This window comes from Neolamprologus brichardi, unplaced genomic scaffold (genome assembly GCF_056152115.1).
Source record: "Neolamprologus brichardi isolate AB-2024 unplaced genomic scaffold, ASM5615211v1 NODE_ptg000031l+_length_7269946_cov_1, whole genome shotgun sequence".
NCBI classification, from domain to species: Eukaryota; Metazoa; Chordata; class Actinopteri; order Cichliformes; family Cichlidae; genus Neolamprologus; species Neolamprologus brichardi.
Window position 1 is genome coordinate 2,320,572 of NW_028270136.1, and position 24,354 is coordinate 2,344,925.

At 39.7% G+C, this 24,354-nt stretch overlaps 1 protein-coding gene across 1 annotated transcript; it reads right to left on the reverse strand.

The window, feature by feature from the left end:
* Nucleotides 1-1,777: 1,777 nt before the first annotated feature.
* On the reverse strand, nt 1,778-7,410 carry LOC148094692 (ornithine decarboxylase-like). Its single transcript, XM_087837231.1, has 9 exons — nt 7,364-7,410; nt 6,371-6,492; nt 5,420-5,593; nt 5,169-5,341; nt 4,865-5,081; nt 4,279-4,365; nt 3,432-3,588; nt 3,203-3,324; nt 1,778-2,126 (listed from the first exon to the last, which is right to left on the reverse strand). The coding sequence occupies exons 1-9, from the start codon at nt 7,380-7,382 to the stop codon at nt 1,869-1,871; spliced, it is 1,329 nt and encodes a 442-aa protein (XP_087693357.1). The 5' UTR covers nt 7,383-7,410; the 3' UTR covers nt 1,778-1,868.
* Between the last annotated feature and the right edge of the window lie 16,944 nt (nt 7,411-24,354).

The window sequence follows — 24,354 nt, forward strand, 5'->3', positions numbered from 1 at the left end:
GCTTTCACTTTGTGATTTTGCTCTGGTGAAAAAAGTCTGCTGAAATGTCAGATTCTTCTTTAGCTCTTCTACTTTCCCTAGTTTCTGCTCTGCATTTAGGTTTTTCAGCTTATCCTGACATTTTGTCTTGTAGTGCCGTCTTATATTAAATTCCTTAATTGCAGCCACATTAGCTCCACTAATAAGACACACGGGTTTACCAGCAATGTCTGTAAACATATATTCAGTCACCCACTGGGGCTGAAACACTCTGCTTTCAGAATCAAGTTTTCTCTCCACCATTGTGAGCGGCTAGCTTCGCAATAACAGAAGTTTGAGTAGATTGATGCGGGAATGTTCCCAGGTAGCCTAGCGGTCAGCAAGGAGGCTGCAGCGCTGCATTATTGGATCTGTAGTTAGTATATTATTAGCACCTCATATGCATAACAATAATAGTACATCTATATAAAAGGATCTCGCCGGCCGGATATAAATGTACGCCGGGTTGGATGTGGCCCGGGGCCTTGACTTTGACACATGTGGTCTAAGGACACTACCTTGTGACGTAGGTAGGTAGTGTCCTTATGAGCATCCTTCCCCTGAATTCGGACACAGCCATGGTAGGTGTGTTTTATCACGATTCATATAATAGTGATGACAGATTTTTAGACTAATAGTTAGGCTAACACACTTACCGCTCATCTTTTCTTTCCTCACAAAGCCGATAGATCCTGCACTTCTTTTAAGTGTCTTCCAGCGCAATTCTTAGCATATTTTGATTCCTACAACTGGTCCGTCCGGTTATTGTCTCCCCAGAGACATTGCTGGTGTTTTCCTATGTTGCAGTCCGTTTGGCCTCTCAGGGCCACCGTAGTTTTAAGTAAATATCATTTTTAAAATTAAGCAGGACTAGTTCATGTTCACACCGCATTACAATGGTAAAACAATTATTCGTTTTCATAGCACTTTTTGAGATTGTTAGAGACATATCCCTGAATTTGTTTTATTTTATGAAGCAAAATTTTGAAAGGGTTAGATTATGTTTTCAGTATGAACTCACTAAAAACAATTCTGAGGAGATTTATATTTGTCATGGTCCCTGTGCCTCACCAGCTGATCCTGTATTAGGCAACATGTTTTCTCTCTCTCTCTCTCTCTCTCTCTCTCTCTCTCTCTCTCTCACCTGCCGGGACGGTGCTCATTATGGGCTCCCGCCCCTGGCCCACGCACCTGCTGCCTATCGGGATGATCGCAAGGCCGATTTAAGACGGCAGCACTGTGTCACTCGTCGCTGGATCGTTGAGCTATCAGCGTCAGTCTCTCAACCATTAGTGAGTTAAACTCCGTAAAGTTGTTTCCGTCTGTTCGTCATTAACCCCCGTCTCTGTGTGCAGATCTACCCCGGAACTTTCCCTGCCTGCCTGTTTCCGTGTGGACGAGTGAGTGGATTTGTGTTTCCCCAGTGTGGGGAGTGAAGAGAGAGAGCCTTTGGAGTGCGTCTGATTCCCGTCTTTCCCCTCACATACCCCAGAACCCTGGACCCCCCTCCCCTCCCTCCAGCACGTTGTAAATAGTATCACCAGGTGTCGTTGTGTAAATAAACTGATTGTTAACTCTGCAAAGATTCCCGGTCTGCGCCTGAGTCCATTAACTAAAACGTGACAATATTCAGACATCTGCAAAGTTAGTCTCAAAACAGCATGTTTATCCATGTTCAATATTTGTTCATGTAATAACAATCTTTCAGTTTACATTTCTCGAGGAGCAGAAATTCTACACAATTCTATAATTACTGGGCAGCAAGAAAAACTCAAATGATCGACTCTCAAATTAATGATAGTTATATTAAGTTACATTTTCTTATTCTTTTCTCAGTTATTATCTGATCATTAATTGATAGTGTTTTTTAAGCAAGACTGATGTATGGCGAGCCAGGTCTTAGCTGTCACAACAGGGTAAACGTGTGCCCTTTCAAAGCCGTTGAAGTCAGTGGATTTACTGAGAGAATAAGCCCCCATGTTATCAATAAGAAGCCAGTCCCCCACGTGCAACTCAGGAATCCAGCAGCTTTCGGTGACTTTGTCAATGCTGTGGCAGGTTGGACCCCAGATAACAGAGTAGTATCTCGGTTCACTGTTGTCAACAGCCTGTAAGGAAAGCAAATGAAATATAAAATCCTAATCGCACTCTCACAATCTAACCATGTGAATTCCGTACATACAATACCAGGTTTAATTGTAATGAGCTATAAGTAAAAAGTGTAGGTTTATCTTTTTTTCCAAGCAATGAGATTTAAATTTAACAATTCAAGATGTAGTAAGACCTTAGTCCCATTGAGTAACAAAAGAAAAATGCGTGATATTTGACTGATTCACAAGTTGTTGTTCGGTATAACCAAGTGAATTCATTTGCAGAGCTGATAATGCACCAAAAAATTCCCTGTGATTGTGTTGGATGCTGCAGTCAGTCGAGGATTACAATGATGATGCAAACTTGTCTGCAAACACACACTCAACAGTGAGTAGTAGTGAAATGTTGTAAAGATGTAAATACAAAGAGTTTGCCTTTCACAACTTGTTGGTTACAGTGATACGGTGCAATACTTACTTTGAATGCAAACAGTCTTCCATTTTTAGTTTGCATCACATTGTTCACAGTTTAACATCAACTGTATGGTTTGCAGAAAAATTTGTGTCTTCTGTATAAACGATGGGCCGCTATGGCAACTGCTACTGACCTGTCCCTGGGACAGCAACCTCCCACAACCACTTCCCAACCCATCAGGGAATACAACTTTTTCCATTGCAGTTGGTGGCTAAAAGTGGGGCACTAAGCATCTCTAGGCCTAGGCATGACTAGAGCTTAAGTAATCAGTTTCCCAGCAAACTCCAGTAGCTATTTGAAACCTGTTGAGGTACACTCAATCTTTCCTAGTGATCGTGGTTGCCAGGCAGCCACCAACCAGTTTTTAAAGCCTTTGTGACTTAAGATTAAAAAGGAAGCTTATGGAGGTCTCATTCTGAGTTCTATTAGTAAGTTGTGCTGTTCATCAATATTGATCAACAGCACATCTTAAATGTCAGTAACATAAACATATTAATTGCCTAACTGTAACCATGACTTCAATGTACATGGTATGCTATAACCACAATCTTACCAACTTTACCACAAGAAACTGGATATAAACACACACTCAAAAGTATGGTGATTTTATATTATTTACCCTAAGAGGCCATGGTTCAACCCTGGTGTGGACATCATCATTGGTAAGGCAGGTTAATGATCCGTATACTCCATCATTAATGTAGTATATCATCATCTTCTCAGAGCTGTAGTCCTTCCGATCTGATAAGCATTTACCTTTATATTTGAAATTAAGTTCAATTTAAATACAAAGGCACATCATTATGGAGTATTTAACTTGCTTTTAAACTGCATATCTGTACATTTACCACTGCATTCATCTGTGTCCTCAACTCTTTTGGCAATGACATTTACTGCCAGTGTAAAGGCTGAGTCGACATAGAATCGGCCTGGTTCTGCGATGATCTCCAACCCATTGGCAGGTGGGAATAATTCATCCAGTGCTTTATTAATGACTTCTGAAAACTAAGAATGCAAAACACATTAGGTTAATGGATATTGCTGAGCTATTAATACTTCTGACATTTTCTTGATAATTTAAGATGTTCTGTAGCGATCAGTACCTCTGACCTCAAAGGCAGTACCTCTGCCTTTGAGGTCTCTACCTATACTTCTATGAAGTACAAGAGATTGGTGATTCTAAATTGTGGTAGATAAACATTCAGAATGAAAAATACTAAGGATAGAGTTTGTGTGATATTCTAGACAACAACAACAAAAAAAAATGCATATACAAAATATGCCATCTTTATGCTGCTGATGAATTACTTTTCCTTGGGAACTCACCTCTCTTCTCAAGACAGTAACACGTATAGGTAGTTCCAATCTATATCACACTACTCCAAAAGCTGTAGTAATCAGTAGTTTTACATTAAAATGATTGATTTTAGGCCGAACCAACAAGGTCCCCTTCGCAAACAAGAGCAAAGATGAAGGAAAGCGATAACGTGACCAGCATCTGAACAGAATGATGTCTGTCACCAGGGCAGTCAGGGCTCTAACACATAACTAAATGTGCATATGCTTATTTATTACAGATATTATCACAATTAAAAGGAACAACTCATTGTAAGTTAAAATTCTGCCAACCAATGTTATGTTTGAATGTCCTAAACACGTTCCCTCTGTACTGTACAGTGTTTTTATTAATAATACCTCCTCAAATTTCACTTCAGTGAAGTCTTCTGTCCCAGAAAAGCCTCCACCAATATCCAAGAGGCGCATCTGGAAGCCCGCTGAATTCTGCAAAGATATAATCTGTTTAAACTTGAGACTTTGCCATGTAGGGTTGAGCTGAGAAGGCTTCTGCTTTGTATATATTAATACCATTGTTTCAATAGTTTCCTGATTAGTTTGTGGGCTCAGTCACTCATTTCAGGTCATACTGAATACAACATTAAGTCCATTTTATAAACTTGGGTCATTTTAAGTTACAGAAATGAGGAGTGTGTGCAGTGTCACAGTTACATTCTCGCCTTGCATCATCACATTGGTCTTTACTTTAGCATTAATATGAACACTTGATAACAATAAGATAAAACTTTCAGTAATATTTCATAATTTAAATCAGATCCGTAAAGCAATACTGAATGAGTCATTAATAAAGACATTAAAAAATACCTTGAAAGTGGTAAATTTAACAACTGATCATCACAACCAATCCATATTAGTGGCAGTTATTCAAAATTAAATGTACAGTACAGTATTCTTACAAAGGTTTGTTTGTGCAACAATAACTTACTGCTATATCAAAAGCATATCGAGCATCTGTGATAGCCTGCTTGAAGGCCAAACTTCCAGTGCACCCACTGCCTACGTGGAAGCTGACCCCAATCACCTCCAAGTTCAGCCGTCTGGCACATTCTAGCAGTTTACTAACTGAGGACAGTCTGACTCCAAACTTTGCATTGAGTCTTACGAGAGATTTGGAGTCGTCCACTGCAATTCGCATTACTAGCCTACAAAATGCGTCCAGACATTAATAGTCAATACTCTCAAAAGACATTGCATAAAATGCTGAAACATATCAGCAGTTGCTTACTTACTTGGCTTGAGGATGGGTAAGAGAGATTTTTAAGAGTTCCTCCTCATTATCAAAAGTCATTAAGTTCACTCTGTGAGTGCGGGCATATCTGATGTGGGACCGTGGTTTGATAGTATGGGCATAAATGATCTTATCAGGGGTAACTCCAAGGGACAGGGACAGCTCGATCTCACCCTGCGTCAGACAAAGATGTGTTTCACACGAACAAACTCACAAGAACATAAACAGAATCCATCTTTGAAACACCGGTACCTTGCTGGCACAGTCAAAACCCGTGTCCAGAGCGATGAGCATCTTGATAACTGCTGGTGTGTTGTTGCACTTTACTGCATAGAAAGGTTTGACCCGAGGCAACCTAGTGATCCACCTGTTGTGCTTTTCTAATATATCATCAAGATTTAACACATGGAATGGCTCATCTTTGCCCTGAAAAAAGAAACATTTTATTTCAAAGATGTCGAAAATCTCTGGTGTATTCACCACACTAGGGATGTGGTGTGCTGCTAGTCGACAAGATGAATTATGTCATTGTTAACATTTTAATTGATTCAGTAAATTATTGTGTACGTAATGTTATGCAGCCATCTGCCACCAGATGGCGCATCGTTGTCGAGAAATGCCATAAATCTGTTAATCTAGGCCTGATCTTTTTGTTAACGCGATCAGAATGCGATATAAGCGGCGGAAATGGTAGATGGGTTCTGCCTTACTGATACAGTTATTGATACACAATGCAAGGGGCTGCACAATTAAGTGACATGATTCATTATTAAAGAATGTGATTAATGGTTTCAAATGCCTTTGTTTAATGAGTTTTTGACACAAAACAGATCAAAAGTTTAACATTTTAGATCCTTTTAGACTCGTTAATTAGTCCAATTTTTTACTTTAGTCAATATTAGAAATTAATCACCAGGAACATCACTAGTGAAAACCCTTGCCTTGCATGTGTTAATTGTTTATGCACAAACAACCTTGATGTTTGAAGGCTTTCAGTGACTTAAAATTATGCCCCTGAAGTATGGTAACAAAGTATTTGTACATCGTTAATTCTCATATCTTATCATAATCATCATTGCCTCGGTATGAGGAATAATAATCTCTGAAATATAAGGTTTCACAGAGGTCAGGGACATTGCTAAAACTATCAGAATGGGCTAGTTAGTGGTAAAAGAAGTGGAAAAACTTGCCTCTGATACTCACCTGTGAACCAAGCTCTTTCACCCTTGTGTCTATCACATCAGTGATGCTCCTTCCACTGTCCAGGATTTCAATGTCATCATTTTCAGGGGAAAAAACACGCACCATTGATTCATTTATGGTAGCTGCAGGTGTCAAGCGCAAAGGCACGTATAAAGAAAAAGTGTTACACAATGTGAGATGTCGGAAAGTATGAGAAAGAGAGAAGGGAAAAGGTGATGCATTTGAGAAATAAGTATAAACGGAGCTATTCAGGAAGGTTCAGTTTTTTCCTCTAGTTTCCTGCGAATGAGAAAACAGTGACTTTGGAAGACGGAATTTTGTCATTCACAGTCAAAAATTTCAGGGAGAAGTGGATTAACCACTGTGGACTTGTAATTTGGGGTATTTTCTGTACTCATTTTTGCAGTGATGGAGAACTTTGGAATAAATCATTGCTGCCCGATTCGGTCTTCAGGGAGAGGACTTCGGGAGAGGACTGCACGACTGGCCAACGTGTACTTACTTTTGCCTCTGTCATTCATCTCAGGACCGGTATCAGAAGTCAGTATTAACATACAGTTAAAAACATAGAACTCATGTCATTATCTTTTTTTATTTGATTGCGTCTTTACTGGTCATAACATAGTCATATGTACTGTCTAGTCTTCTGCTGTGTTTAGTCAGCCTTGTCTTCATGTTTGTTTATCTCTTGTCTCCGTGTTTGGTGCCCCCTATCTATCTCCCTTGCAGACCAATATTTGGGAATTTTGTCCCTGGGCTGATGTACTTGGAGAAAATTCTCCTGAGTTTCTCCAATAAACCTGCTACATAATGGATGACAGTATTTTCTGTTCTCCGACCTCCTTTCCTACCTTTCGGTGAAACATCTTAAAGAAACTCCAGTCACCTTCTTTCCAAGCTCTTTAGACTACCATGATCTGAATGACAGAGAATCTACACAGACAAACAGCAATGTTCATGTTCACACATCAGATCATAAAGTTTTAGGCTTACCTTCCTTTGTAGTGTCCATGTTCTCCAGTGTGAAGATCTTGCAGAGAACTTCCACAAGTTCAAAGTAAAACAACAGAGAATGGCTTGATCGGCTGGTTTTGTTAGTGGCATTTCCCCACCTTCCCCACTTTGTTACGTAAATTTGACTTTAACAGTTCATTCTGGCAAAGAGGATTTCCATTCCCAAATCTAACTTTTTTAGATATTTACAATTACGAAACTTTCACACAAATAATGTTGAACTTTAACTCATTTTAACTTGGATTCTTTTATTAACTTGTAGGTCCCTTATTGCCTATAAATTGAGGTTTAGGTTAGTGGAGACCCTTACGCTAACCTAAACATAAGCTTTTACTCTCTAAAAAAAAGTAATAATTTGCATTACTAGAGACTTTTTGCCTGTGTAACTGCATGAATACATTTATATGTATGACCTCATGAACACATCTATTTAATTATTACCCAGAGTAATGGTGGCAGAACACAAGATCAGCAGTAGTAGTACAGCATGGAGAAAAGAATCAATTAGAAATAAGTCACATAATAATTTCTGTTGTGAGAGTTAGATTTTAATTTGTAAGCAAGTTTTGATCAGCTGACTGCCACGATCGGGGAAACACACACTGATTATTCTTAATAAATTGGCGTGCCCATGTAGCGTGCTGGCTAGACCAAAATGCGGCAAAGGCTAGTGATGGGTTGGAAGAGGCATGTACTTACTTTAGTAACACCTGGTGCGCTGACCGCGGCTTCGGAACCGGTGTTACGACTGGTCCGCAGGCTGAACCAGGATGGAAGAATGAACAAAGCTGAATGAGTAAAATACTCATGACACCTGAGGCGAGCGGTGGCTGACGGAAGCAAAGGTTTCGGTGCTCCTGACATGAAGGAACCAATGTTTGAGCGCAGAACAGGTGATTCATCTCCCTTTTAAACCCAATGTCTGTGGTCACTTGACCACTACCTGACACCGACCTGTGCTTCTCTAAGATTTAATGATCTTTCTGGATTTAGTTAACAAAATTCAACAAAATATAAGCAGATTTTTCACGAACTACACGGCCGAGTTCCAACTCCTAGACGCCATCAAGCTTATAGCTAATTTGGTTGACTGATCATTAAGAGCATCAGCCCTTTGAATTGAATTTGATGTCTCCACACTTGTAACTTCACACTGACCATGAACACAAGAGCCTACTGTCCATCAGTTCAGCATTGCTGTGCATTACTGTAAACTTAGCCACTATACCACTTCAGCCTGTAAGCATACTAAACTCCCCAGTTTTCATGCAACCTGTAATTAACACTTAATTATGTTACTTCAAATTTGTTTTTCAGACACTTCATAAAATCACAATCTAGAAACAAATAATTTTGGGGGATATTATGAGTAAGCTGTAAATTGTCCATTGATGAGCAGTGTTTACCTTTGAAAATAATCTCTCATTGGCTTCTCCTATTCTTCTTACATCTTTCTCCATCACGGAGTGTCACACTTTAACTTATATTTTCTCTCTGTGAAATGTGACTTTATAGTACCATATTATCCCAACAGAGTTCTTATTGTTATTAAAGAACAACCACTGTGATTACACAAATGGTGATATATATAAATAAACTGAAGTCCAAAATGATGTCTAGTCTAGAAAACATGGACATTACCAGATGCTGTTTTCTCCACCATGAGTAGCTGCTTATGTGTGACGCTTCCTGAGTTAAGTTTTTTTTTTTAATTTATAACTCAAAAGCTTGCTTTATTATGTTAAGATCAGATGGGTCGTTTGGCCGTTGAAAAATGGCTAAAGTTCCTTTAACCTTCAAGGCACCCAATGTTTATTCAACTAAGCTCGGACATCAGGGACAATATTGTTTCTTTTATTGTTGCAATTATCATTTTTAATTAAAATGACAATACAATCTACAGGCCCCATCTTATCTTAATGACCTTGTAGTACCATATCAACCTATTAGAGCACTTCACTCTCGCTCTGCAGGCCTACTTGTTGTTCCTAGAGTATTTAAAAGTAGAATGGGAGGCAGAGCCTTCACTTTCCAGGCCCCTCTTCTGTGGAACCAGCTTCCAGTTTGGATTCAGGAGACAGTAGACACTATCTCTACTTTTAAGATTAGGCTTCAAACTTTCCTTTTTGCTAAAGCATATAGTTAGGGCTGGACCAGGTGACCCTGAATCCTCCCTTAGTTATGCTGCAATAGACGTAGGCTGCCAGGGATTCCCATGATGCATTGAGTTTTTCCTTTCCAGTCACCTTTCTCACTCACTATGTGTTAATAGACCTCTCTGCATTGAATCATATCTGCTATTAATCTCTGTCTCTCTTCCACAGCATGTCTTTATCCTGTCTTTCTTCTCTCACCCCAACCGGTCGCAGCAGATGGCCCCGCCCCTCCCTGAGCCTGGTTTTGCTGGAGGTTTCTTCCTGTTAAAAGGGAGTTTTTCCTTCCCACTGTCGCCAAAGTGCTTGCTCATAGGGGTCATATGATTGTTGGGCTTTTCTCTGTATCTACTGTACAATATAAAGCGCCTTGAGGTGAGTTTTGTTGTGATTTGGCGCTATACAAATAAAATTGAATTGAATTACAATACAATTGTTTCAGACAGTTGTTTCAGGTCTCTCTCATAAAAAAGACATTGAGTCTCATTGGGACTATCTGTGTAAACAAACAAATGGGCAAAACCTTAAATGGCAGTCAGTGATTCTATGTCACTGGCAAATAAATAACAAAATTCTCCAGAAATTGTATTTTCCATAAAATGGTTTCTTAACTGTAGCGTCCATGGTTTTTGGATTGAAGGAACAATTCAACAAATGCTAAATTGGGGCATATTAACCCCGATTCTTTTGTCCCCGTGATAGAACAGAGAAAACCGACTCATAGTGTGTTAAAACATTTATATTTATTTTTATTCAATGATCTTCCGGAAGAGAGAGACCCCTGCACAGCTCAAACGGCAGTTGCAAGAGCTCTAACATTTTTAGCTCAACATGTGTCTTATATGGTGTTATTTCTGTACTTCAGACATCACGCAGTTTCAAACATTGCTTATATGGCAAAGTTCCTCTTTTCTGTGTCTTATCTATTAATATGCCTGTGCACTAAAACTTCATGTTTTTCAGTCTGGCTGAGCACTTTGTGAGTCAAAAGCCTTCAAGTACATAAAACAATATAATAGGAAAATAAGGATACTAAGGATATTGATTTCATGACAGGCAGTGTAAGAGCTGGACAGCTTTGAGGATTCAATTTGTAGCTGTTAGAAGCAAAAACTTTGTGTTGTTTTTGAGTTTATTTCATTTTGGTTTTATACAGCTGAGAATTCTCTGACAATACAGAAAATACAGAAAGTTGAACTTAATTGAAATGAATTAACTAACAAACAGAAACATACTGAACATTAGAGTCTGTGCTACACCACTGTCACTCATCATATCATGTGACATGATAATTAATAGTCATAATTTCATCAAATTACTACTGTTTTTCCACATTTTGCTTTCACCTTGTCGAGTTACTGCTCAGGTTTGGATCTTCCTGATGCAGTGAGGCAGAAGAAGAGAGTGAGAGACATTCATATATTATAATAAGTAATGAATTTCAGGTATCTTTTCCACTTGGTTAACTTGCACAGACAAGGTTTTTCTATTAACTTGACTTGAACTGAGAAATCAACAAATACGTTTCATTACATTCTGCTGTGTTTGGCAGGTTTCTCTGTGTCACATTCCCGTGGAATTTTTCACCATAGAAAGAAGTTTTCTTCCCATGTAGAGTGCACCTAGGACGCTAATGCTCTTCTCAGTTTTTACAGAGTCAAACTCAAAGTAATGTTGGTACTTCCAAGCATTGGTCATGTTCTGTCCTGCTCTCCATGTTATCTGTTATCTTTTAATTCAACTTTTTAACTACAGAGGACATAATGAATACGCTGGGTCTCAGGAGGATATGAGGATGATTGTGCTGGATGTCCAAATTGGGTGAGACGAGTTTAGGTTTGATTGAGTTGTATGATCCAAGTTCAATTTGATGTGATTCCATTTCATTTATATTGCGGCAATTCACAAGACAGTCATCTTATATTGTAAGGTAAGCCCCTTACAGTAATAGAGAGACAAGTTACTGGAAGTCTCCCAGCAGTCACAACCTAAAACAGGATAACTAAGGGTCAACTCAGGGTCAACTGATCCAGCTCTAACTATAAAATGCATCAAAAAAGAAAGTTTGGAGTCTCATCAGAGGAGAGTCTCTGTCTTCTGAATATAAACGGTGAGCTGGTTCCACAGGAGAGGGTCCTGGTAGCTGAAACTCTGCCTCCATTCTACTTTTAAAACTCAAAGAACATCCAGAGTGATTCTCAACTTCTGATAAAGGACAGAGTTTTTAAAAAACGGAGTCTTTGTTTGTGACTGGTGGAAATAACCTCTTTGGGCACAGGTAGATACAAGCATACAATGAACATTCAGCTTTACTTTCAACTCTTACTTTAGAACACACATCTTCATCCCCTCTTTCACAATAATATGCTCATGCCAGCTACTAATGTGTTTCAAAGATTTGGACGAGGCAACAGAAATGTTCTTTGCTATCAACAACTGAAGAATGCAGTTAAGAAAAAGTTCCTACGCTTCACAGCCCTTTATAAGCACTTGCACATGTAAAAGTACACAAAGATGTACACTTAGGCCCCTCCTCAAATTCGAGATGGTCTTTCCCTTTGGGCTCCTTGACTCCCCACTCAAACTAGCATTGCTTCCTGTCCAGGATGTGTACATCCTCATCATTGAAAGAGTGTCCACTGGCCTGTAGGAGTAGATAGACTGCAGAGTCCTGGCCTGACGAGTCCTGGCCTGTGTTGTGCAATCCGCTTAGCCAGAGGTTGATTGGTTTTCATGTATAAATGTATAAATCATGGCAATCCTCCTGGTATATAACAGCGTACACTATATTGTATCAGCATTATGTAACAATTTGATAGCTTTGTGCACTGCAGTGGGGGGTGGGGGGCGGGGAGTTAGATCAATTTGATACCAACTGCGTTTACTAGAAAAAGCACAATGAAGTCAAACAAATGAAATACAGGTTTCACAACACACTGCACATAATTAAAATGGTTTTCAGTTAAACTACAAAGTTTTGTTTGGTTTTACTTCAGGGTTTCTACTGTGTCAAAAGCAACCACACCCTCTCCCTGAGGAGCTAGTACGCTTTCTCTGTATTAAAACTAGAGCATAGGTGTGTCAATACTGAATTACTACCTACTGTAGGCATTTTAACACATGTGCATTATACCAGTACAAAGAAGTAAAACACAAAGAACATTTGAATAGGAAAAAAAACATCAGTAAGTCCATGTTAATGTTATAAATTGCTTGTTCAGTATGTTGCTGTTTTGTTGTACCCGTGTACACGAATGGCACCGCGTGCTGCCTTCTGTGGTTATCACAGAGATGTAATCATCTCTGTCCTTCCCCAAGGTTAAACTAATCGAGTGTTACCATCTTGAATCAAATGGCAGAAATGGGGGAAAACTCACCTGTAAATAAATTACAAGAATGTCAACTCATGGATCCCAACTACTGTTAATATCCAAAGAAAAAAACCAAACAAAAAAAAACATGTGTTGACACTAGCAGTAAATTAAGTGAATAACTCTGTAATTGGCTTATATTCTTCTGGTTTTCTCTTTCAGAAGTGTCAGGCTTGACACATTGAACAAGTAGTCCAGCAGCCAATCTCAAGTGTCAGACTCAGTACCTTTTCTCTCTTTTTTGTATTTTATTTATTAGCTTACTTTGTTAAGTAGTTGTTCAATAGTGTTGGCTGTATTTCTGCAACACATTGTGTGTTCAGCATATCCACGTTTATGTACAAGCTTGGGAACCTCCAAGCCATACTACATATCAGTTGACTTTTCAAGAGAAAAAGAACAAATACACACCTACAACAAACAAGCATTAAAATGAGACTTTCTTTACACAAAAAACACTACCAGTTACAGCAAGTTAGGGCCCCATGCTTAGTGTGCCACCTGGTGAGGTACTCATGACTAATGCTGCATCACCATCAGTGGTAGCCATCTGAGAGAAATATTTATAAACAGACATGGTGAATTGTACCACTACATGCAGATCATGACCATTTATGATGATCAGAAGTGTAAACATAAGTACAAGTAGACGTATACAAACACTTGGGTACGACGGCTTGGTATAAATGCACTGGGTACCTCAAACAGCAATGCTTTCCTAAACCTAACGCAAGCATCTAATGAAAGTAAAACTATGCACTGAATGAACCTAGATTCAAAATGTGGCGTCAAAGTTCAGTCTCATGATTTATGCTCCCCCACCAGCTTGTTGATAGCCACATTTAAAGCTACTATAAGAAATATAATTTGTACTTTTGAACAGCAATGTAGATCTATGGTGGACTTCCAAGTACAAACTTTTCTGTGTTGATTTTTGCTGGACTGGTCTTTGATAATAATCATCTGAATTTACAGCAAACACAAAGTGTCTTCATAGACTGAATGAAGAACCTGTTGTGTGTAATGTGAGCTTTATTGTTGTGTGACATAAGCTCCACAGTGATTGTCTATCTCTGTAGAGATACTAACAGAACAAACTTAACATGTGAATTGTTTGGTGTATTAACAGAAATGGGAAGAAAGAGCATTTTGTGTGTGTGCATGTCATTTACTGAAGTTGCATATGTCAGGGGCCTCTAACCAAATATTGATAGAAAGACTAATATTACTTGTGGTTCCTGGGATATTTAAAAGTAAAACGGCAGGCAGAGCCTTCATCTTCCAGGCCCCTCTTCCGTGGAACCAACTCCCAGTTTGGATTCAAGAGACAGACTCTATCTCTATTTTTGAGATTAGGCTTAAAACATTTCTAAAGCTTATAGTTAGCTGGACCCTCCCTTAATTACACTGCAATAGGCTAGGAAGCTTGGCTGCTCCCTTCATTGGCTTCCTGTTAAATCCAGAATTCAAAATCCTGCTCCTCACATACAAGGTCTTAAATAATCAGGCCCCATCTTATCTTAATGACCTTGTAGTACCATATCACCCTATTAGAGCACTTCGCTCGCACACTGAAGGCCTGCTTGTTGTTCCTAGAGTATTTAAAAGTAGAATGGGAGGCAGAGCCTTCAGTTTTCAGGCCCCTCTTCTGTGGAACCAGCTTCCAGTTTGGATTCAGGAGACAGACTCTATCTCTATTTTTGAGATTAGGCCTAAAACATTTCTAAAGCTTATAGTTAGCTGGACCCTCCCTTAATTACACTGCAATAGGCTAGGAAGCTAGGCTGCTTGAGGTGACTGTTTTTGTCATTTGGCACAAATAAAACTAAACTGAATTCAAAATTCAAAACATCATCCAGTGCCAGCTGATAAAGCTCTAGGTTACTTTTCACATACAGTATACAAGCACTCCTTTCCCATCAGCACTGCTTTGGTGGAGAAGACGTGTGACCAATGTGTAAAATTTTGATTTTATTCACAGCAGAACACATGAAACATTTTGAATGTTTAAACTGAGAAAATCTGTTTATCCAGCACATCCCACAGATAACGAACTCTCATTGCTGTGCTCCTCAAACCATTCCTGAAGCATTGTCTATTCTGACACCTTTCTATCAGAACCAGCATTATCTTTTTCACCAGCAGCTCGTCTGTTGGATCGGACCACACGGTGCCACTCAAGCCTCGGCCACTCATCACCCTGTCCCTGGTTTATGTTGGATTATAATATTATTTTTATGCCATGTTAGACCCCTAATTAAAGATTGTGAATTATTATGTAGTTTTAGTTTGCATTATTCTCCTGAATTAGAAGAAGGTGATAACTATTACATTTGTTAAACTGATTTGCATTATATTAGACTGCTGATTTATTGTGAATGAATGATATTGTTTTATGATGCATTATACGGCTGAGTTAGAAGAAATACTGTTCGCAGAAAGTCATCGCCTTATTTGTCTGATTAGAAGAGGACAGAGCATACTGCCTCATCTCAGCAGGAGCAGATAAACAGGGAGCCAAGGTCGTAGCTTAGGCGCTGTGTGAGAGAAAGAATGTGAATGTTTAGGCTTTTATGATTAGGTGGGGGCCACTAGAGGCTATAAGAGTTTGATCAATGCTCCACCATTTTGAGATCTGATGCTGTCTGCTGTATGGTGTCCATCTCCCACGCGTGTATTCATTAAATTATCGTTTAACTCAACCCTTCCGGACCAGTGTTGTTATTTTGGTTTTTCCTCTTGTATCCATCCCCAATATTTGAATCCGTGACAGTTTTGGGGGCTCGTCCTGTGGTATTGGGGTGGAAGTTTTGGAGGCTTGGACGGTCCGAGGTGGTCAGACGTGCAGACATTATCCGGCAATCGAACTGAGTGGACAGGCGCCTTTATAAAAGAGGTAGGCACAGGCCTGTTGATTTTATCCGAAGTGTGCTGAATTGGACAATAAAATTAAATGTCTATTCAGTAAAAGTTGCCGGTGAGTGTCTGTTTTGATGAAAAAATCTCATGAGAATTGAAGCTGAAGTAATGATAAACAAGCGTTGAAAGTGACAGTACTGATGATTTAAAGCAGTTGGACTGCTGAGAGAAAAAAGCAGTTGGACTGCTGAGAAATATTAAAAAGCAGTTGGACTGCTGAGAGAAAAAAGCAGTTGGACTGCTGAGAGATATTAAAAAGCAGTTGGACTGCTGAGAAAAGTTAAAGCAGTTGGACTGCTGAGTGAATTTAGCTTGATAGGGAATTGGTCATTTAGTGGGTTAAAGTCCCCATTGGTCATGGTTGGACCTGCCTCAGTTTTCAAATTCAGGCAAGTTTTTCGCTAAATTGTTTTTGGCACCATGTGTCCCTGAATCTCACAAGCAAGCTCTAATTCCTGGCTGAAGACATGGAATGCAGTTATTTAAGGTGGGAAATCAAAATTTGGGAAACAAAATAAAAACACACACACAACCAGAGAAATATATGAGAAAGGCACATGTTACAGAAATGCCTTGTTTGAGAAAAAAGTTAAAATAACCCACCCACAAACGCACACACACGCAATGAAGAAACAGCTTGCATTCAAGAACACGTTGCAGGACAACAACTTAACTTCAAAAAGAAAGACACTGGTATGACCAACCAGTGATGAAACAACAAATTTAGTGGTTAAAAGAGTCAAATTGTGACATGTTTTCTGCTGATTGATTAATACAAGTGATTACTGAATGAAATAAAATTCCTTTTTGGGTTATTAAACAGGATTTTAAGAATTTTAGCATGTACCGGTGTTGTCCTGTCAACTTGGTGGGTTATGACTTGATTGTTTTTTCTCTTTATGCTTAATTACAGGCTGCTTTGTCGGCCCGGAAAGCCGAGGCTGACCTGGACTCCTGCTCTCCCCTCTACCATCTTTGCTCTCCCCTCTACCATCTTTGATGTGACCCTGACCAAATGCTACAGCAGCTGGACCAGCAGCGTTAAATCCAAGGCCCGTTTCACTACACGGGGGAGATTTCCAGACGGCTTCAGCTGACAGAACTGTGACGAGACGCCTATTAAGCCCGGATGAAAAGTGAGGCCGAGCAAAAGAATGCTGACCTTAACAACTCTGCATTAAAACTGTGCCGGACAGTGACGGACCAACACGGATGATCGGGCAGCAAAAAGGGCGTGCCAGAGACAGGAGGAGTAACTGAGGTCAGGAGGCACCTCAGAATGGACAAAAGCACCAGAAGAACATAAGCTGAAGGCACAGGTGTCGGGGCTTGGCCAGGAGCTGACCTCTGAGAAGAGCCGAACAGCAGAGCTGCAGAAGGACGTGGAGCAAAGCAAGGAAAACATCAGTAAACTTCAATCTGACGTGTACGGAAAAGACTCTGAGGTTTCTGCCCTCAGTAAGAGCTCAAGGCATCAGAGCAGAAACTGAGCATGGCTCAGGAGGAGCTGGCTGCTAATCGAACCCATCAGTCAGGCTTAGAGTCCCAGATACAGGACTTGAAATCAGGCTGGAGCTTGCTGGAGCAGGAGGTCGCCAATCCTGACGAGAAGCTCCAACAGCAGGAGCAAACCCTGAAGGAGCTACAGAAGCAAAAGGGTCAAGTGAAGGAGGAGCTGGACAAGGAGAAGATGCAGGACACTGGAGAAAAGGACTGCCTCAATTGGGGTCAGAACCAGTATGGACAGAACTTTGGGCAACAGCACCAATGGACACAAACAGAGTGAAAAGGAGGAGGGCAGGACCCCAGGGGCACGCTTCAGGCCGTGGTTTACCCAGAACACCAGAACAGGAAAGTGATGAACACAAACACACACACAAACACACACAAGCACACACATCTACATGCACTGACTCAGAATGAAGAGAAACACACATATGAACACATGTGCACTCGTTGATTGACTGAGAAATGACACACACACACGCACACAAATCGAAATGCTGACTCAATTCACTGAGAAGTGATCCACACACACACACATACACACGCTTGTGCAATGAAGAGTGATACACACACACACACGCTGATGCAATGAAGAATGCTTTACTAACAAATGCTATGCTGATACGCAAAATGCTGCACACAAACGTCCAAATACAGAATTTGTTACAACAACAAGAAGCCATTGATTGTTTATTGGTTAAATGCATTTCATGTCACCCAGAGGGCATTTGTGTAGATTTAGGGGACAGGGTCTAAAGCAGTTTGGTTATGAAAACAATGTCTGTGGGTGATGTCTGTTTATGGCTCAAGGCCTCGACTGAATTGTTTACTGTGCTTCACACAGCCTGATAAGGAGCAGTGGTACAGAGTGAAAATGATGAATTAATGGTGTGAGCCTTATTTTGGAGCGCCACATTTTTGTGATTGAGATTTAATTGAAGGAGAAACATACTGAAAAAAAAAAAAGGGGGGACCAGCCCTTGGATTTACGTAAGCATCTCGCATGTATTTAACACAATTGCCTCAGGCTTTAAAGATCTGTACAAAATTCAACAACTCAATTTGTTCTCATTGAGATGACACGATACAATCTAGTAAGAGTGGTTAGTTGCTGAACTCACGGAATTCACAAGACCGCATAAGATTTCAAACTGCAGGAAAATCACTGGTAATGGTAACAATGGTAACCAGGATCTAGACTTTGTTGAACCGCATGCAATATGAAGACAACATGTAGTATTTAAGGGACCAAGTAGTATTTGGATAAAAGTTATTGAATAGTGTTGAAATAAAATGACAGAATTGTGAAGGATTAAAATATTCCAGGAGCTCAACTTACTCCATCTGAACATGTTTCAAACGTGTTTTATGAACACAAAATGCACAGGTTTACTGAATATGAAAAGGTTGTGTTGATTTAACTCAGTTGTTTAAGTTTCTACCAAAGCAAAACATTTGTGTAGCTTCACATGAGTGTGAACTGCAGACTTAACCCTTTGGTTGCTAATTTTGAGTTACTGATGTTTGCATTAAGAAAATTGTGTTTTATTAGCTGTGTTTCGATTAATGTATCACATTATATTGTTGGGAATGTTAAATGCTAAAGTGAAGAAAAGCTTTGATTTCACTCATGACGGAACATGTTATTATTAACCATAGCAGGCCACTGTAAAGAGTCAATTAACATTTATAGAGGAAAAAGCCAAGAAACTCTATTAATATCTATGAATAACAGGGGAATGATAGACTTTCACATTCAAAATAGAGATATGTAATGACAAACACTGGTCCATGTCATTTAGGTTCTCCATTGAAATAGTCAGCAATTTAAAAGTAGGATAGAACCGACAGGGGCATGTACTGAGATGTGGTGCTGCACAAGAACAAGAGCAAAATAAAGAAAAATTATTGTGTTTAGCTTTAATAAATTCAAATTAAAATGTACCATTACACTCAGAGGATCAATATGAAATTCAATATATGCTAATTTTGTATGAAGTACATGACTGATAACTGTTCTGTCCTGAGCTTTTGTTTTTACAGCACCCACTTGACCACACCAACAGTTTCTCGCCACCAAAAGGGGGTACTTGCAAAGAATAGGGAGGAATATCATCAGAAGTGGGAAAGGTAAGCCCCGATGGGGGTGATAACAACCATTAATTTCACTTATGGTCAAATTCTTAAAATTTTACCCCAAACATGAAAAATTCTTCAAACATTTAGAGACAGAGTGGAGTTCTAGATAAACATAATGTAGCAAACCACATAAGGATGGAGCATTGGAATCAATAAGATGGTGAAATAACACGCAGGAAAAATGTTGATCATGTTGATTATGTTTATTCCAGTGTGCAGAGATTGGCTAATCTGACCAGGAAATGTTATGAAATGGATTGTCGGAACAGTCAGCGTTAAAGTCACCTTTGACAGTCCAGACTAAGATGGCGTTGGACATCTTTAGGGCGGAAAAGGGTTGGTGTGACCAAGGTGTGGTTTGGCTTGTTGTATGTATACTTCAAGATGATATGGCTCTGGATGGACCAGTTACCAGGGCATGGAAGGAGGACAGACTAATTAAATGAGGAGAAGGAATTTTCTGTGGTTGGAGATCCTCTGGGTGAGTGGTTGACTAAAAGCATGCATAAAATAAAAGCTATCTTTTGTTATTGATTGGTAATAGATTGATAATTGGCCACATTTACAGCTGTGTTGACTTGTTGTGGACGTAGTCTACTTCATGTTTAAGCACTCTAATTAACAGATTGAAAATAGTGACATTAAAGGAAGAATATGCAGCGCCACCCTGTCAGATGCCAGTGACGGTGGGGCTCAGTGATGAATCAGGTGAGCTGGATTCATGGCTGAATCAAAACATAGATGCCCCTGCTGTGGTAAGTAAGGGAAAAACAGGGGGAAATAAAATTGAAAAGAGGCATTTATAAACGTTTATGTGTGAAGTTTATAAACGGGATAAAAAGGGGGTGTTTTACTGTTATTTTAGCATCAGCATTATTGTTACATCAGAATCATATAACAAGCATTGCATTAAACATTTATTGAAGCTATTGACATTACATTAACATTTGTATTACAGTGATTGTTATAACCTCATGTTAATCTTCTATTTACAGGTGTCAGAGTAATCATATGATCTTTCATTGCAGGTGTAACCATGATAATCTTATACATATTGCAGTTTGTTGCTCATTATAGAGTTGTGCTCAAGTTAATAAGGGTTAAAAGCTACAGTCAGCGCAAGGTCTGGCTGATCTATGGAGTGGAGTAACTTCAAGCATATAAGGCCGCACGCGCTTACATAACACTGATATCATGTTATTCTTTGTGATTTTTATTCAGTTATATCTTTTGTTAAGTTTTAAGTAGTGGCAGTTGATTAAACAACATTCATTTAATATTACATACCTGATTCAGGGCATTACACACAGATCAACTTAACAATCGGCAAAACCTTATAGCTAGAATGTTGTGTCTCAATAAGGGACAGTTGGCTCGAGGAGATAAGTGGGAGTCAGTGCCTGTCCTGGGGAAGGAGAGAATGTTCCTTTGCTGTGTCAAAAGTAGTCAACAAGTTCATATTGAAGTGAAGTTCATATTAATACAGGTTTTGTTTGTAGACAATTGTGAAGACGCAGGCTCTGGGTGGAGCCAGGAGTTGAACAGATCTAACATGACAATTAAATTGATTTCATTCCTTGGCACAGGATAACAAGACTGGAGCAACGACACTGGATAGGAGAAAGTCTGATACTTTCTAAGATATGAGGTGTGGAGATGGAAAATTATTTTACTGTTACTATTCATAATCATTATTATTACTGTTGCATCACTTATGATTTATTATCACTTATGAGTTATCATCATTTGATTAGAGCATTTATTGAAACTGTTGATGTTACATTAAAGTCTGTATTTCAGGTGTTAGCTGAACCACATAAGAATCTTTCATTGCAGGTGCAGCTGTAATCATGTTATACACATATTGCATTTTTGTGCTAATTGCAGAGTTGAAGCTCAGTTGATAATGGTCGGAAGCTTCGGTCAGCGTGAGTTTGATCGATCAATTGGAATACCTACTGGGCTAATGAAAGACTGCATACATGCTTACAATTCACCACATATTATATAGGAAATAGAATAAAGGCCTGTGTGCCCTCATGTTGCATTGAAGTCTGCCTGGCAACACATGACTCAAACTGAGTCAGGCAGTATGCTTCTGAAATGTCTTTTGTTTGTTGAGTAAGGTCTTGCACTGAGGTCAGGACACACACAGGGTGCCTGCACACACACAGTATTTAGATAGATACTGGTTTGCTCGCAACTGCAAGGTGTACCTGCATACGTGACAGTTTGGTTCCACAGATAAGGGAAATAACAGGACGCATCTGGCGATAGTGAAGGAACAAAGGAAGGAAATGCTCTTTTTTTAGAATATGTCCTAGGATCTCTGGAAACTTACTGGAACTTATGCTTGTTGATTATCTGCTTGTGACGCACTATTTTCGTATATATATGACACCCCATGTATTGTTCGAGGAAGATCGATGCTGTGAGGGATTGTGCTCGGTCTCCCATGTATATATATGTGTTTTAATAAAATCATTGTTTGACCCACTATGGACCTCCAGTCGTATGTCTCCACCTCAAATTACGAATCAGGACAGAGGTCACTAACCTTTTCTTTTAATTTTCTAGCTCCGTTGAATTGACACATGGAAATGTGTCAAAAAGGGGGGGAAGTTGAGTTTTAACATCAAACAAGGGTTATATGAAAATTTTTATGACTTCATTTGTGTTTTAATAACTTAGGTATGGTAAAACTTAAGCTAATAATGACCCAAAAGGTTTCCATATTTTTTAGAGAACCAGTGAGAAGCATAAATCATTATTTCCATGTTTAACCATTAATCATTGAAATGAACTGAATAGTGTTTAGAAGATAAAATGCCTGTGTTCACGAGAAGCTGAGTACCACACTGGAGAGGAAACCGTGGGACGGTAGGTGGAAGGAAACACATGATTTTTGTGAAAAGGGGGGACACATGTTAGAATCAAAAATGGCTAATTTGTTTTTGATGTCTTTTATTAGAATGAGTGGTTTTAATCATTTTCATACACACCTTGCAAATGTGCTTACAATGAGTTGGCACTCGGCCTTTTGAAGGTCATAAGCTTCGTTCGGCGATGGTCCGGACTGATAAAGTGTAGGAAATGCCTTGAGTGCAGAGGGCTAAATGCAAACACGCTTACACACACATACATTATAATTAGGATAAGTCCTTGGGACATTCTGAATATTCTAAACAATTCAGAACCACCAAAAGATTAGTAGATAACAACATTAGATTATTAGAGCTAGGAAGAGAGGTGTTTTGGTTTTCTGTCTCTTACAGAGAAAGGAACAGACACCAGACGCGGTCACAGATATACGAGGATCCTTCGCAGCAGAGACAGACACAGTGACTGCTGAAACACCAACTGGGTTCAAGTGTCATGGCATTTTGGGCTCCAGCTAGTCACCTCAAAAGGATGGATCCCATAAACACAGCAATAACCATGAAGGGGTTGGCGGAAATCCAGGAACACCAGACCAACAAGGTTCGAGAGGCTCTTGGTCAAAAGGGGGACACGTTCCTGTTCCTTTTTCTGGGGAACACAGCTGTGACCCCAGAATACACAGATCGTTGTTTGAAATCGGGGCAGAATAATCCCCTGATCTGTGCAACGACTGAAGGGTTGTCTAACCCCTGAGGTTGAAGAAAGAAGAGCAGAGGATCACCCGACTGGAAGACACTGGTGCCTACAGCAATAAAATAAAGGCTAAAAGCTCCTCGGACAGAGGTTCTAGTCTGAGTACGGGTATAAGGTAGCACCGAAATAAAGCTGTGGGAGAACTGGGGAGTGTCATCTGTACCTACTATTGTTTTTTTTTTTTCTTTGTTTTTTGTATTTTTCTTTTTGCCTGTCCCATTTGGTTCTTTAGCCGTCAGAATTGTTGTCTGAAGACCAACAAGGATACTCAATGGATTTATTTTGCCAAATGGATCATCATGGCATTGCCGTATTGGTCCATTTGATCGACCTTTGTTTTTATTATTTATTTTATTTTATTTTCAGTTGTTACAGACGGGACAGACATGAGTGAGGGACAGGAAAGGGAGAAAGAAAGAGGAAGGAAAAGAAAAACAAGGGGAGAGGGACAGTGAGAAAGGGGGGGAAAAAAATATCTCCGGGATTCAATTCAATTTATTTATATAGCGCCAAATCACAACAAATGTCGCCTCAAGGCGCTTCATAGATACAGAGAAAAGCCCAACAATCATATGACCCCCTATGAGCAAGCACTTTGGCGACAGTGGGAAGGAAAAACTCCCTTTTAACAGGAAGAAACCTCCGGCAGAACCAGGCTCAGGGAGGGGCGGCCATCTGCTGCGACCGGTTGGGGTGAGAGAAGGAAGACAGGATAAAAGACATGCTGTGGAAGAGAGACAGAGATTAATAACAGATATGATTCAATACAGAGAGGTCTATTAACACATAGTGAGTGAGAAAGGTGACTGGAAAGGAAAAACTCAATGCATCATGGGAATCCCCCGGCAGCCTACATCTATTGCAGCATAACTAAGGGAGGATTCAGGGTCACCTGGTCCAGCCCTAACTATATGCTTTAGCAAAAAGGAAAGTTTGAAGCCTAATCTTAAAAGTAGAGATAGTGTCTGTCTCCCGAATCCAAACTGGAAGCTGGTTCCACAGAAGAGGGGCCTGAAAACTGAAGGCTCTCCCTCCCATTCTACTTTTAAATACTCTAGGAACAACAAGTAGGCCTGCAGAGTGGGAGCGAAGTGCTCTAATAGGGTGATATGGTACCACAAGGTCATTAAGATAGGATGGGGCCTGATTATTTAAGACCTTGTATGTGAGGAGCAGGATTTTGAATTCAATTCTGGATTTAACAGGAAGCCAATGAAGGGAAGCCAAAACAGGAGAAATATGCTCTCTC